The 15062-nt window shown below is 38.8% G+C and overlaps 1 protein-coding gene across 1 annotated transcript; it reads left to right on the forward strand.

The window, feature by feature from the left end:
* Positions 1 to 13222: 13222 nt before the first annotated feature.
* Positions 13223 to 13892, forward strand: MYCTH_2302923 (uncharacterized protein). The gene has a single exon (XM_003662308.1). It carries the CDS (start codon positions 13289 to 13291, stop codon positions 13781 to 13783), a length of 495 nt encoding a protein of 164 aa, XP_003662356.1. The 5' UTR covers positions 13223 to 13288; the 3' UTR covers positions 13784 to 13892.
* Positions 13893 to 15062: the final 1170 nt, after the last annotated feature.

The raw sequence follows: 15062 nt of genomic DNA on the forward strand, positions 1-15062 counted from the left end.
TTACTAATGGTATAGAATAGCTACTTCCGGAGCTTAGTACCTTTATTACGATAGCTAGGATCCTAATTAATAATAATATATAACCTAGAGTCTCTTAGAAGTATAGAATCTTCTTAATACCTTATATGCTAATACTTCCTATAGCTTAAAAGAGCGGTAAGGAGAGAGGTAGAGACTTATATACTTAGTAGCGTAATATAAGATGTCCCTATAAGTATCTAAGATACCTATAGGATCTAGTAGACTGCTACGTACTTAAGCAAGCTATCTATAGTAACAAGCAACGCTTGTACCTTTCTAATAAGGAGTATAAGAGGATTTGCTAGGAGCTTAACAAGCTAAAGTAGGCTAGACTAAAAGATTAACTCATTACTAAGTAGGGGGAGCTATCCTATTCTAGGTAGTTAGGGGTAGGATACCCTAGTTCCCTTAATACGTTAATTATTAGCCCTTAGCTACTTAGCGAGCTCTCGACTTACTATAGGGTGTTTAGTATAGTCGCTCTATAATGCTATCCTCTTTTAAAAAGTACTTACTAGACTTATATAGTGTGACCTACTTGGTTAACAATAAGAAGTTCCTTTTACCTAGGACGTTTGTTAAGGTAGAAGATTCTAAGTTTATTAAAGTAGGTATAACGACCTTTTCTATTAGTAGGAGGGGCACTTAGGTAATCGAGAACGTTCTAGATAGATTATATAGACTATATACTAAGAGCCTAACGCTTAAGAATATTACTATTATTAAAGGATTCCATATTAATATTGTCTTGGAAGCTTTATTACTTAAGGTAAGCGCTTAGTACTATAGCTTAGATTACTTATTACGTTTTAGAATACTAGAAAATAATATTATACTTTATAAGTTAGAACGTAAGTATAATCTTACCTTCCTTAAATATAAGCTACTTTTCTATTATCTAAACTTTCTAAACTACGTCTTAATTAGTAAAGTAGGTATTATAAACGTTTATATATCTTTATAGAATATATTTATTATATATAGTAAAAGGTTTTAGACGCGAGCGTTACTTACCATAAGAGAGGATACTAAGGATCTTTCGCACTTAAGAGCTAGCTACCTTAGATTAGAAGCGTTAAAAGCACTTATTAATAACGCTAGAAACGTCTATATCAAGGGGATAGTATATATTAAGTATAAGAGCTATACTTATACTTATATAAGTAAGGTTATCTCTAGGAAAATACTACCTAAGTAAAAGTCTATATACCTATTCTAGCGAGTAGCCTAGGATCCATTTAATTATCTTAAAGCGATTAATAGATCGTAATAGCTACTTATAATTATTAATAAGTATAGTAAGAAGCTCTTCCCCTTCCTCTTGATAATAAAGTCGCTAGACTGGATTATAGGAGTTATCTAGAATTTCAAGAGCTAGGTAAGATACTAATATAGGCTTATTATCCATAAGATCAAGTAGGATAATAATACTATAACGATTAGTTTAATAAGGCGTATACTAATACGCTACTAGACTTAGGCTATAGAAAGTAGTATTAATCTTAAACTCTTACCTTTATATATCTATAAGCCTAATGAACTAGCAAAGTAAGTAAGGTAAGAACTGATCTTACGCTTAATTAAAATGCTTAATAGTATGAATCTCTTTATAAAGCTTTAGTTAGAAAGCGTATAAGTAGTAGCGTATTTATATATAATAAGCCTAAGCTATGCTTACTCGTTTAGAACTCCTAATAAGGTACTCTATAGCTAGTTTAAATAGTATTTTTGCTAGTACAAACCTAGCTTAATAATTACGTTAACTAGTAACTTACGCCTAGACTAGAGTAATATCTTTATATATAAATACTAGGTATATATCCTCTATAAGAATAGGGAAGCTAAGTAGTATATAAAGGACCTTAAGGTATTACTATATAGGCTAATAAGGTATCTTATAGAATATTATATATCTAATATCTATCGCGTTTAGATACCCGAGCTTAATAAGGTCATTATAACTTATAACATTTACTTTGATAAGAAGACTTTGTACTATCTAAGTAAAGAGTAGCCGATAGAGTCATTACTAGCAGTAGCAAGCTAGGAAGTTAATTAATTCGATCTTAGCAAAGATTCCTAAGATACCAACTTTCTCTAGGAAGCATTATAATAGACCTAGTAACTAGTAAAAGACTCTATTATAGTAGCTTAGCTACCTCTATTGTAAGAGAGTCTAGTAGTAGACTAACCTCTTTAATAGGGTCAAGACTCGGGGGTAAGGGAGCTCTTTAACACGTAGCCTATAAGCAAGTAATTAGTTCTAGAGACTTTTATAGTAGAGATATAAATAATAGATAAACTTACTAAATGGATAGAGAGCTTTAGAGGACTCTTAATCCCTAAATATATACCTAAGCCCTTAGTAACTTGCCTTACGCCGGCTAGTAAAGGGGATATTTACTAGGAAGTAGGAAGGTTTAGATTAGGGCCTTCCTAGTTACTAGCTAGCTAATTGGATGCTAGGGAGAGTAGGGGAGCCGTTAGATCTGACAGAGAAATGCCTTCTATGAAAGAGTCAAATATACGTAATATATTAACGGAAGAGCTAAAAGCTAGGGATAGTACTACTAATATATTATATCTAGCTAGGCTAGAGGAGTAGAGCGTTAAACAAAGTCTAGATTAGCTAATATATCCTCCAGAAGGTAGAAGTAAAGGAGAAGCTATTTAATAACCTCTTATAAGGAAAGGCAGAGGCAAGAGGAGGGCTTATATACCTAGGGACTCTATACGATTAAGCGAACGGCTATAAAATGGAGAGAGGGTTAATTACTACTACTCCTTTATCTATATAACTAAGGAACTCTAGTAATAGTTCTATAAGATTTACCTACCTAATTAATAAGAAGCTTACCTAGAGGACTAGAGTATAAGAACGATATATATAGTGTTTACTACTACTATATAATAGAAGGATACTATATACCTCAGAGCAGCCTTAAATAAGCTATATTAGTATATTAACGATCTTACTTACATTCCTAATAACTAGTAAGACCTATATAATTACCTATTAGGATAATAGTTTAAAGACATGGCTCGCGAGGAGATATAAAACTTAGAGAGCAGGGGAACGTAAAAGATTATACTATATAAGTAGGCAAAAGTATAACCTATTCTATTAAAATAGGTCTTTATATATAAGTTTGATAAGGACGGTTTCTTAGAGAAATGTAAGGCAAGGATCTATATATAAGGAGATCTATAAGATATTAGCTTAGTAGAAAGTATATACGTAGCTACTCTAGCGGCGTAGTCGTTCTATATAATGATGGTAATTACCATATACTTTGACTTAGAAGTCAAGTAGTTCGATATGGTGTAAGCGTTCTTTAATGCCGAACGACCGGAAGACAATTCTATTATCTATAAATTACTAGAAGGATTTAAGTAGCTAGGGAAATATATAGAGTTACAAAGAGCTCTATACGGCTTGAAAGACTTGCTACTTTTATAGTATAAGGAGTTCTATAAAACGCTATTAGATCTAGGTATAGAACTATTAGGCGAAGAGAAGTACCTCTTCCTAAGCTATAACAAACGAGTTATCCTAATCTTCTATATTAATAACTTCTTAGTCTTCTTCTATAAAAGTAACGTTATAACGGCCGAGCGTATAATAGAAGGAATCAAAGCTTGATATAACGTCTATAAGTAGGGTAATGTCGGTTAGTTTCTTGGTATTAAGGTAATTCGAGACTAACCTATATATAAGAAGATATAATTAGTCTATAACTAATATATTAGAAAGGTAGTAAGAAGATATAGGCTAGATATACCTAGTATATATAAGTTAACTCCCTTAAGCTATAAAGAACTTAAGAAGTTTAAAGGGAGTACTACTAATATATAGATTAAAGAGTATTAGGAGCTTGTTAGATTAATCCTATATTATATAATTATATTATATCTAGACATTATATATACTTATTTAGTACTTTCTCAATATCTGACTAACCTAGGACTAGACTACTTATTAGAGGTATAGCGAGTAGTAAGATATCTATTTAAGAGCTCTTACCTATTAGTCTAGTATAGAGGTAAGCAAGTGCTGGAAAGTCTAACGCTTGTAATTGCTAGGGACGCTTTATATACAGATGATCTAGATATATAGTATTTGTTATAAGGATATATCTTCTTTCTATTCGGGGGCCTTATTACATAGAAGGTATCGTACTAGGATATTATTATAATGTTGAATACTAAAGTAGAACTTCTAACGCTCTCCCTTATAATAAGAGAGGCTATAGCACTTAAAAGGCTATTTATAGATATTAATCTTAAGCTTAGGGAACCCTAGAATATCCACTATAATGATTAGCAAACTATTTAACTAGTGATAGCTAAGAACAAACGTATTAATACTTACCTATAATATATAGATATCTATAATATATAGTTATACTAGGAAGTGGTAAAAGGAACATTTAAAGCTATATATCTACTAACTAGTTAGATATTAGTAGATAGGCTTACTAAATAACTTAGCCGATAAGCCTTTAAGCGCTAGAGGGCTCTCCTTAATCTTCAAGATATTAATTATAGGCTTATATAACTAGGGGGTAGAAAATAAGTTAAATTCGCTAAATAAAATACCGCCTAATACTCCCTATCTATTACTATTAGCTATTACTAGGATTAATAGCCTTGCCCTTACCTTTATCCTAGCTAGGTAATAATATAACGCCTAATATATCATTAGACGTATTAATACAAGTATTACAAGCCTCTTTAATCTTATCTAACTAGTAGAAGATATCATATATAGAGTAAGCGATCTTTATAAAACTGTAACAAACCTAACTCAGACTTCTTCTAAAAGGGTTCAGACAGAGGTAAATTAAGCGGGACAAGCGTACAGGTCGTCTAAGGGATTCGGTAAAGCCAAAGGGTTTACAACAACACTAGAGTTATCTCCCACAGTCGTCAGTGATGCTTGGTATAAGTACTATAATTGTAGGTTAGATTGCTATCACTAGTAAACTCCCAGAGTCCACCATAACAAGTGACTAGCTAGCTATATATATACAATTATCTATCCTTCTTCAATAGTTATCACTAGTACCGTTTCTCCTTTCACTCTATAATTCCACGTTGTCGACAGTGACATGTTATTATCACTAGTGAAGACCTTAGTCTTGGTAGTGATAATCTTCTGATTGGTCCGTCAAGTGATTGGCTGTCGGAATGTCCCGCATCCTAGCTATAGCCTGCCGGGCCGTCTATATGCTTATCCGTGACACGATGCCCTTCCTTTAAGGCTTTTGACCTGAAAGCCCTCTTAGGCCGTTTCAAATAGCGCTAACAACCCTTCGCTTATAAGTACTATATTCTTCCTATTTCTATATTATGGTTGCCTTGTTAACAAAATGCTAATAGAGAAATAGAAGTCGTATTCTGTACGTTACCGTACTTCCCTTGCTTAGAATATTGCTAAGAACGGTTTTATCGTTATACCTTGCTCTTAGTGTGCATCGTAAGGCCTTATCTATGAAATGATCGCACGTATAAAGCGTTACAAAGCCTACGTTTGTCAAGGTTGTTCTTATAATAGCTCTAGTATACTACTTTCTTCCTATAAGTACATCTCCTTTCTCTTTGTTTTTTTTTTTTAAATATAATTCCTAATGTTTATTCTAGTAAATCGTATTCTCTAGGAGCAGCGTCATATTAAGGATGCTAAACGTTATACTAAACTTAAACTAGATAAATCCTAGCACCGTCTAGAAGAAGCCTAGTACGAGTTGTCCGAAAAGCTTATACGGCTCTAGCGTCTTTGTCAGTAGAAGGAGTTTTTAGTAGAGAAAGGTGCCGATATAGTGGCGTATAGTCTGTCGACCTTAGACGAGTTAGAGGAGGTTAAGCGGTAAGAGCAGCAAGAGGCGCCTGCTATACCCTCGTCATAGATTAATAATACCGTCGATACTATCGACTAGGGCACCGTCTTTGGTTCTGTCCTAGGTTTTCCTTTAGTCGATCCGGGTTCTACCGGTAGAACTATTCTAGTTTCTTAGGGCAGTTCAAATTTTTAACTAGTTCTTATAAGTTGTCCTCTAGTCTAAAATCAAGCTATTTAACTAGATACTATAGTTCCCTATTAATAATACGTAAATTTAGAATTTCTTTAATGTCCTATTCTTCCTTTTCGTCCTTTGCTTCGATATTTATAGTGGTCTTAGCATTCTTTAGTACTAGTTCGAGAAGTGAAATATAAAAAACATCTATTTATAATTATATAGATAATAGTAACGATAATTAGTAATTAGATATTGAGATTCGTTCCTTGATAATAAAGGGTCTAACCTTCTTAAAGTCTAGCTTCGTATTTAGTCGTTTGGTTTATAAGTTTTATACAATTAGGTAGACTTTGTCTCCCCTCTCTAGGCAAGGTCCCTCAAGCCTATATTTGTCGTAGTAGTTCTTTATTCTAGTTCTGACAAACTCGAGTTCTTTTTTGAGCTTCTTATATAGTACGTACATTTATTTTACTTTGACTATTGCTCTCGGCACTATGACCTCTAGTCCTTGCCTAAGGTTTGCTTTATATCTATAGTTCGCGAAGAATAGTATGACTTTGGTTGTTTCCGTTAGCGTTATATTATAAGCAAGTTATACTATTAGCAATAGTATGACCTAGTCGTCTTGCTAGTAGTTAACGTAAGAACGGAGGTACTGCTTGATAACTTGGTTTAGTCGCTCTATTTGTCTGTCAGTCTATAGGTGAAATGCCGTTAATAGCTTGCTATTAACGCCTAATCGTTGTATTAACGCTTGCCAGAACTTCGATACGAACTTAGTATCTCTATCGGTAATCCATTCCCATAGCCAAGTATATACTAATGCGACTTGCCGATAGATTACGTCTACTAACTGTTCTGCTGTCTAGGACTCCTTGTAGGGGAAGAAGTATGCCTATTTAGTTAGGTAGTCTACTATAGTGAGAATACTATCGTAAATTACCCCTGTAGCCGTATCCTTGGATTCTAGCAGTTTCGTAATAAAGTCCATCGTAACTAAACTCTATAGTTTATTAGCTATTAGTAGTAGCTAAAGTAGCCTATATAGCTTATATCGTGCCGTTTTATTTCAATTACAGATATCGTAGTTTTGTATAACTTCCTTAACTTATATCGTTAACTATGGAAAGTCGTAGTGTTTTTTGACTTGTGCAACAGTCTTTGTAACTCCTTTATATCCTCCGAGTTTCGACTTATAGAGTTCTTAAATCATTTATAGCTATTGATCTTTGTCGTAGATATATGCTTTACCTCGGTACTAGAGTTTCCCATCTTTTTCTTCTACTCCGTTAGGTACCATTAGTCTAGGTGCTACTTGATACTATATCTCGTTAATCCTTTCTTCTTAAAAGATTATATAGTATTCTAGGAATAAGTCGAGTAGATCGTCTCCTATAGGTGTCTACATTTCGTAATATAGCGTCCCGTCTATTCGTTCCTTAAATAACAATGGCGTTATTTCCGTTCGTCCTTCTGTATAATCCGTTCGTTAGCTTAAGGCGTCTGCTTGTACGTTCTCTTTACCCTTCTTGTAGCGGATCTCAAAATTAAATTCTATAAGGAATTCTACCTATTGTATTTGTCGTCTGTTAAGCTCCTTTGTTATCGTAAAGTATCGTAAATTCTTATAATCTGTATATACTTATACTAGTTCGATTGTACTACTAAGGTATAGTCATTATTCCTTAAAAGCTTTAACAATTATAAGTAGTTCCTTATTATAGATTGGATAATTAAGATATAGTTCATCGAGCTTCTTTAAAAAGAAGGCTATAGGATATAGCTTCCCTTATTCGTCTCGTTATCCTAATTATCCTCTAATAGTATAGTCTAAAGCGTCCGTTTCTACCTTAAATAGCTTCTTAGGGTCTGGTAGCACTAGTACTAGATCTTTAGTAATGGCGTCGCGGATCTACGTAAATGCTTACTCGTGCTGTTCTTCCTATTGGAATTTAGCGTTCTTCTTAGTAAGTTCGTACAAAGGTTATACGATCGCTCTAAAGTTCCTAATAAACATCTAGTAGAAGTTCACAAACCTGATGAAACTTTGTACTTCTGTGACTAACGTTGGTTATAGCTAATCCTTGATAGCTTCGACCTTTAAAGGTTCTATCCGGATTTATCCTAGGGATATTTTGTATCCTAAAAATACTATCTTTCTAATGTAGAATTCGCTCTTTTCCTTGTTAACTAATAGCTTGTACGCGTATAATGTATCTAGTACTACTCTTACGTACTTCCGGTGTTTATCTATCGTTTTAGAGAAAATAAGTATGTCGTCGAGATAATATACTATAAATTTGTCGAGAAAGGATTAGATAGCTTGATTAATTAGGGCTTAGAACGTTACTAGTGCGTTTGTAAGTCTAAATGGCATAATGAGGTACTTGTAGTGGCTATAGGGTATCCTAAAGGCCGTTTTCTACTTATTGCCTTCTTTAATCCATATATAGTTATAGGCCAATAGCAAGTTAAGTTGCTAATAGTTAACGTATAACTATAGCTTTCCGTCTTTCTTAGGCATAAACAGGATTAGGTAGCCTGCTAGCGATATTAACAGGCAGATATATCCTCTTCGAAGATTCTCCTCTAAGTATCGCTTAAGTTCTTCGTTCTATGTCTAGCTCGTATAGTAAATCTTGAAGAACTTTAGTCATACTCCTTCCTTAAGCTTGATCTCGTGATCCTATAGGCCGTATTCTAGTAATCCTTCTAGATACTTCGGTTCGAATGCTAGGTGTCCTTTATATTCCTTTGGTACTTCCCTAGTCTTATCTTATTTCTCGGCTTTTTGATAGTATACAAACTTGGTTCTATCTATAGCAATACTAGCGATTTCTCCTATTTTAACCTACTACTCTAGTTATAGTACTCTATATTCGTTAATAGAGAGAATAGCTATCAGCGATTTAGCTCGTTTCTCCTATCATAACGTTGGTATCATTATACCGCTTCTTTCAGAGTCTATAGTAGTCTGCCTACCACTATCTGTCTCTTGCGGTAGATCCGTAGGATATGCCTTTCCCTGAGCATCGTCTGCTTATAATCCTTGCGTGCTCCCTATCTTACTAGTCAAATATGACTCTATTTAGGGTCGTAGGTAGCTACCATTCTTCTAGTTAATGTCTAGGTCGTAATCTTCATACTATGGTAATCCTAATATTATATCTTTGTCGTCGCCTATATCTATAATGCTAAATACGACTACTATAGTTTTCCCTGCTATAGTGATATCGATTAGTTTAATCTCCCTATATACCTATTATATCGGAAATAGCCCTTTGACTATACTATACTTCTGCTTCATTCTCTAGGGTATCTATAGCTAATTTATAAGTATTGGCGAAATCAGGTTTATCTCTGCTCTACTATCTACTAGTACAAGCATTTCGTGCTATTTCTATTGTGCTATTATCTATAATTGCTTGTCTTGCCACTATTATCTAAAGATTACGGCAATTTCCTATGTTTCTGCTAGGAGGTCTCGATATAATGGTCTCTTACGCTAGTTCCTCCTATACTACGCTACCACTCGCCGCTATATAGGCGTTAATGGTTTTCGGGCCCCTCAAAGGGCCCTGACCTGTTTCCTAGGTCAGTGCTAACCTCTTTAGTTATTTGGCTAATAGCGGCTTCGTCGATTGTACTTATTTCTATAAGCTATTAAGTGCTAGCAACTTCCTACCATTAGGTCCGTTCTACTTTCTATCGTACGTGCTATAGCTTTATCTAAAGCTCTTAGATCCGCAATTTCTTTTTATCCGTATAGTAAAGGTAGTCGTTACTTTGGTACAAGTCCTATATATCTTGTCCTATTCCGTAGTACCTAGGCTAGGCTCGTTTTAGTACTACCGTAATGCCTTCTAGATCGCGGGCTTCGATTTTCTAGAGCAATTCGGCCGCTCTGTTTCCTATATTATGGACCTATTCCACAGGGCAGAGGCTTCTATCCTTATTTCCTTGTCAGGTCAGCTAGTGATTGTTTTCGAATTTGTTACGAAAGTAGTATTAGCATTTATATAATATATACTAGAACTAGGGCACTTGTATATATGCCTTATATCGTAGGTATAGTCATGTAGCGTTACCTAGAAGGTATTAGAATTCTTTTCCAAATCCTTCCTACTATATATAGACTATAGATACTCTAATACTAAGGTAGGAGTATTTCTTTTAATAGCTTTCCCACGTGCGCTTATCTTTTCTACGGTTCGCGTGTATAAACTAGTACTTAGGGTTCCATATATCATAGCTAAGTTGCTAGTCATTAAAATGCTCGGTATAGCTATCAGGCCTATCGTATGTCATAGGCTATTCCCCTTTAATAGTTTCTATAATACGTCGGAGTTCCCTTATCTCGTCCCTTATCTTATCGCTCTACTAGGCAAGTCGAATTAAGCGTCTATCCCGTTCACGTAGTTCCATGTTAAGCCGGAAAACTTCGTTATAGTACTATTCGATTCGTTCCTAAAGGAATAGAACATTAGGTCTAGGTCCTTCGATTCCTTAGGTATTAGTCGTCTACGATCTATCCTGCCTCTAGGTAACTATAAAACCCTACTACCTCAAGGCTAGGAGAATCGAAATTAGTAGTATATATTCTCCTACTATGTCCTATTCGGCAAGACCTGTTTCTAGGTCTATAGTAACCAGTTCGGAGTACGGTGCTTGTTTATCTTTACTATTGCCGTCACGTCCGGGACTGTCTGTATCGCTGTCCCTGTTCTTATAGCTTATAGTCGCTACTTCGATGACATCCTTGGCGGTTTTGTTAATAGCCGTAATTTCCTTTCTAGGGACTAGTTTCTAATCTTTTTTTAGGCTTTGACATTCTTATTTATAGTGTCCTTTCTTTCTATAGTTATAGTAGGTAATGTTAGACTTGTCTTTGGCTATCTTTTTCTTATCCTGCTTCTATATTACGTCTATATCTATAGCTCTAGGATACGTCCTATATAATATACTAATATATGCTTGTTTTTTCTTATTATTAGCCTTGACTACGGTTCTATTTATCTGACCTTGTTTTTACTACTCTTATATATAGAGCCGATTATCGATTCTAATGGCCTATATAATATATTTATCTAAAGTCTTAGGCCGGTCGTACTTATATAGTTTGTCTTTAACCTTTTCCTTTAAGCCATTATAGAATAGTTATATTAATACCTTATCATTAAGCTAAGACTTAAGCATGTCCTATCTAAACTATATAGCGTAAGAGGCTACTAACTTAGTCTATCGGAGATTAGCAAGTCTTTCTTATATATAAATCTTCTTATCTTTATTACTAAAAACCTTCTAAAGCTCTTCTTCAAACCGGTCATAAGATTGAAAGACTACCTATATAAACGCATCTCGGTCGTCTTTATCTTCCTTAGTAAGATAGTCGTTCTATATAGGCTTAAACTATCTAAGTACCTTACCCTCTAGTCTCGTAGCTATATAAAGGACTTTAGCTTTGTCATCTAGAAACTTGTTATCGTTAAGCCGGAAGTAGGATTAGAGGTTTGTTAGGAATCCTACAAGATCCTCCTTAGTTCCTCCATATTTGCCAGGTAGTTCGATCTTAATACGGCTCGCTTTAGCGCCCTCGAGTGCCTTGATTTTAGCGTAGGCCTCGTTAACTAGCTTCTACGAGTGCTTTTTGCCATTTTCAAGTTCCTTGATCCGAGCTTAAGTAACCTTGTCTCTCTAGTCTAACTCCTAAATCTGTTACTAGAGTTAACCGAGCTAGGCAAGCAGCTATTTAGCTATAACGTTAGTAGCTATATTAATATTAAGGTCGAAATTACCTCTATTCTAAGCTATAATAGAACAAAGGGAGTAATAGCAACGTATAACGAACCTAACTTAGACTTCTTCTAAAAGGGTTTAGACGGAGGTAAATTAAGCAAGATAAGCGTACAGGTCGTCTAAGGGATTTGGTAAAGCTAAAGGGTTTATAATAACACTAGAGTTATCTCCTATAGTCGTTAGTAATACTTAGTATAAGTACTATAATTATAGGTTAGGTTACTATCACTAGTAAACTCCTAGAGTCTATTATAATAAGTAACTAGCTAGCTATATATATACAATTATCTGTCCTTCTTTAATAGTTATTACTAGTACTATTTCTCCTTTCACTCCGTGATTCCGCGTTGTCGACGGTGACATGTTATTATCACTAGTGAAGACCTTAGTCTTGGCAGTGATAATCTTCTGATTGGTCCGTCAAGTGATTGGCTGTCGGAATGTCCCGTGTCCTGGCTGCAGCCTGCCGGGCCGTCCATGTGCTTATCCGTGACACGGGCCCATGGCAGGTGCTTAGTGCCGAAGAGGCTAAACTCTCAGAATATTGCTCAGGCTAGGTTGCGACGACCACCACCCGCAAGAGCAAACTACTGTATATTAATTAGATAGATAGATACCTTACGTATGTTGGAGGGCTTGTCTCATCTACCACAAGCCCACCTTCGCCAAGGGCCCGGCAGACAAGAAGGGGAGGAGGGTCGTCCACCGGACCCTGTACTTCAGGGGTGATCGCTTTAACTACTGCGCGACCGCAGTCCTCGGAGACGATCGGTTGGTCAGCAACCAGAAAGTCACTGACCTACTGTACCGTCATTTGAAACCGGTCTCGATCACCTACCTCCTCCAAGACGATCCCAAGCGCTGCACCAATCTGCACACCCTCAAGCACGTCCAGGACAGATCCAACAACGAGTGGTTCCGCAGTCTGAAGCTATGACGACCACCATCGCCTTCCCGGTCACCTGCGACCTGAACCACGCCCCCATCGCCCTCGACACCGATCAGGCTTTCGTCTCCCACCACACACGTCCGAGCGCTGCCTGCCACGCTGGCATCGCTGTCATGCAACAACAAGGACAGGTGGCCTGAAATAACCAAGGGGCGTAATCATGGTCATTATTTATCCTTACAGAGAGAAGAAGCTAGGGCCTGTCGTAGAGAGTGGCAAGCAGCGCTTGATACGCCTGGAAGAAATTGAGTATGTCAGGTCGGGGGGTTGCCTGTGAGCGGGAAACGCCCACCTCAGCCTGCCGCTCATCAGCGGCTGCGCAATAACGGGAAAGCCCGCGCCTCCCAAGACCTAGTACCTGAAACGTTAGCAACCCCGCAATGATGAAAGAGGCTTGCTCCAACAACTGCAAGACACATGATCAATAGAGTAAGCGGTTTGTTCATCTCTTCTCCTTCATAAACATGCTAACAGAACAAAGTACTTTAGTAGCACTTCAGCCATGTGGGACAGACTCTGGGCCTCTTTCCGCTCCGCGCCAGCGGCCCCGCTCCCCTCGCCCGTGACCATCCGAGGCATTCGCTTTCCCGCCGATGGGTCCAAGCCCCACCTCCTCTCCCTCACCACCACGACGCACGACGTGAGCAACGGCCCCGACAGCCCCTGGGGCCACGTCCCCGACCTGCGCGAGTTCTGGAAGACGGAGGCCGCCTGGCGACAGCGAGACATCGAGACCTTCCGGCTCGAGAACCAGCCGCGGAGCCACTGCAATGGCTTATACGTCATCTTCTTCTCCTTCGATCTGGAGTCGCTGCCTGCCAATACCAACTTTCCCAGGCGTCTTACCGGTCGCGAACGGACTTTTGCTGGCGATGCGTTTGTGGTCAAATTGAAGGGAAACGAGATCGGCTCGGACCTGGGAGACGATGGATGGGCGGCCTGGGACGATGTCCCATCGGATATCTTGGACTTGCCTGTTATGCAGATTGGTGGGTGAGGGCTGGGTTGGTTATATGTTTCCTAGCCATTTCCCCGGCCCCCAAGGGGGCTGCTGGATAGCTGTGACCCCGTGTCCAAGTTCCTAGCAAGTGCCGGACGCGTATATTCATTGTCTTGCCAGGTGGCCGGGAAGGGGGTTTGGAGAGAGAGACCCCATACATACCGTTTCGCTACAGTTTGGAATGCTCACTCCAGTGCGGTATATTCCCATATCCCCATGCCAGGAAGAGAGCCAGAGCCGTATCCGGGCACAAGCCATATTATGCCTGATCGAATAGGAAGAGATATAGGAGCTGAGGTGCGTTCAGGTCTCATGGGCAATCATCCCCGCCGCATTATCAAACGAGCACTTTGCCTTCACCCAGTCGGGGCTTGATGTCGAAGGCGAGGTGCTATGACGGGCTTGGTCCTTACGACGACGAGGGGGTTGGCGGACGAGGATGCCGAAGACGTGCCGGCCTCGACCTTCTTCAACAAGCACGCCAGGCTTCGAGAATTTAACCTCTGAAGCCTGCAGCTGGTCAAGGGCGCGGTCGAGACTCACGTTCTAGTCAAGCGCGGCGACTACAACAAGGTCCGCAGCGGCATCATCGAAGGCGAGGATGGCGGTTATGTCATCACGGGCCCTACGGGGTGCGCCAAGAGCACCGTCGCACTTCTCCGGCTTTTTACGACCAAGGAAGACGCGTCTGTTCTGAGCCGACCCATAGCCAACGTGGCCAATATTGAGCACGAGTTCAGGCATATTCTACCCACCTCGTTTGCTCGGTTTCCAGAGCTGGGGACGGTTGCGGACACGAGCCGCTGCCGCAGCTCATGGTGACGACTACGGACAAGGTGCTCGAGTACTTCAACTACCACGGTCGGCTTATGGAGTTCGACTATGCTACGTGGTGCTCGACGAGTTTTGTTGACGGAGGCCGAGCAAATCAGACAGGCAGCAGGCAGGCACAGCCCGCTTTTTACAAGAGGGAGGGCAGCAGCACACAAGAACGAATCAGCACGTGCCACCCCGGGCCGGGCCAACACGGTCGGGATGCGTAACAACGAACCAGGGTGACATGCCAGCCACTCGTTCCAGAGCAGGCGTGCCAGTGACACCCAGTCAAACACCAACATTCTCCCAATTGCAGGTGAGCCTCGATTTGGCGAGGCCGGTGAGACAGAAGACGGGACGACCAGACTTCTGAACTGTCATCCTCTTTTCCATTTTCCACCTGCAGCGCCAGGGTTTGCCGAGGTCAAGTTACCAGAGCTCAGAATAGTGAGCTGCCTTC

Source organism: Thermothelomyces thermophilus, chromosome 2, assembly GCF_000226095.1.
Source record: "Thermothelomyces thermophilus ATCC 42464 chromosome 2, complete sequence".
NCBI classification, from domain to species: Eukaryota; Fungi; Ascomycota; class Sordariomycetes; order Sordariales; family Chaetomiaceae; genus Thermothelomyces; species Thermothelomyces thermophilus.

Bases quoted from the DNA above. Each gene is read 5' to 3' on its own strand.
- MYCTH_2302923 (XM_003662308.1), top strand. From the start codon at position 13,289: ATGTGGGACAGACTCTGGGCCTCTTTCCGCTCCGCGCCAGCGGCCCCG.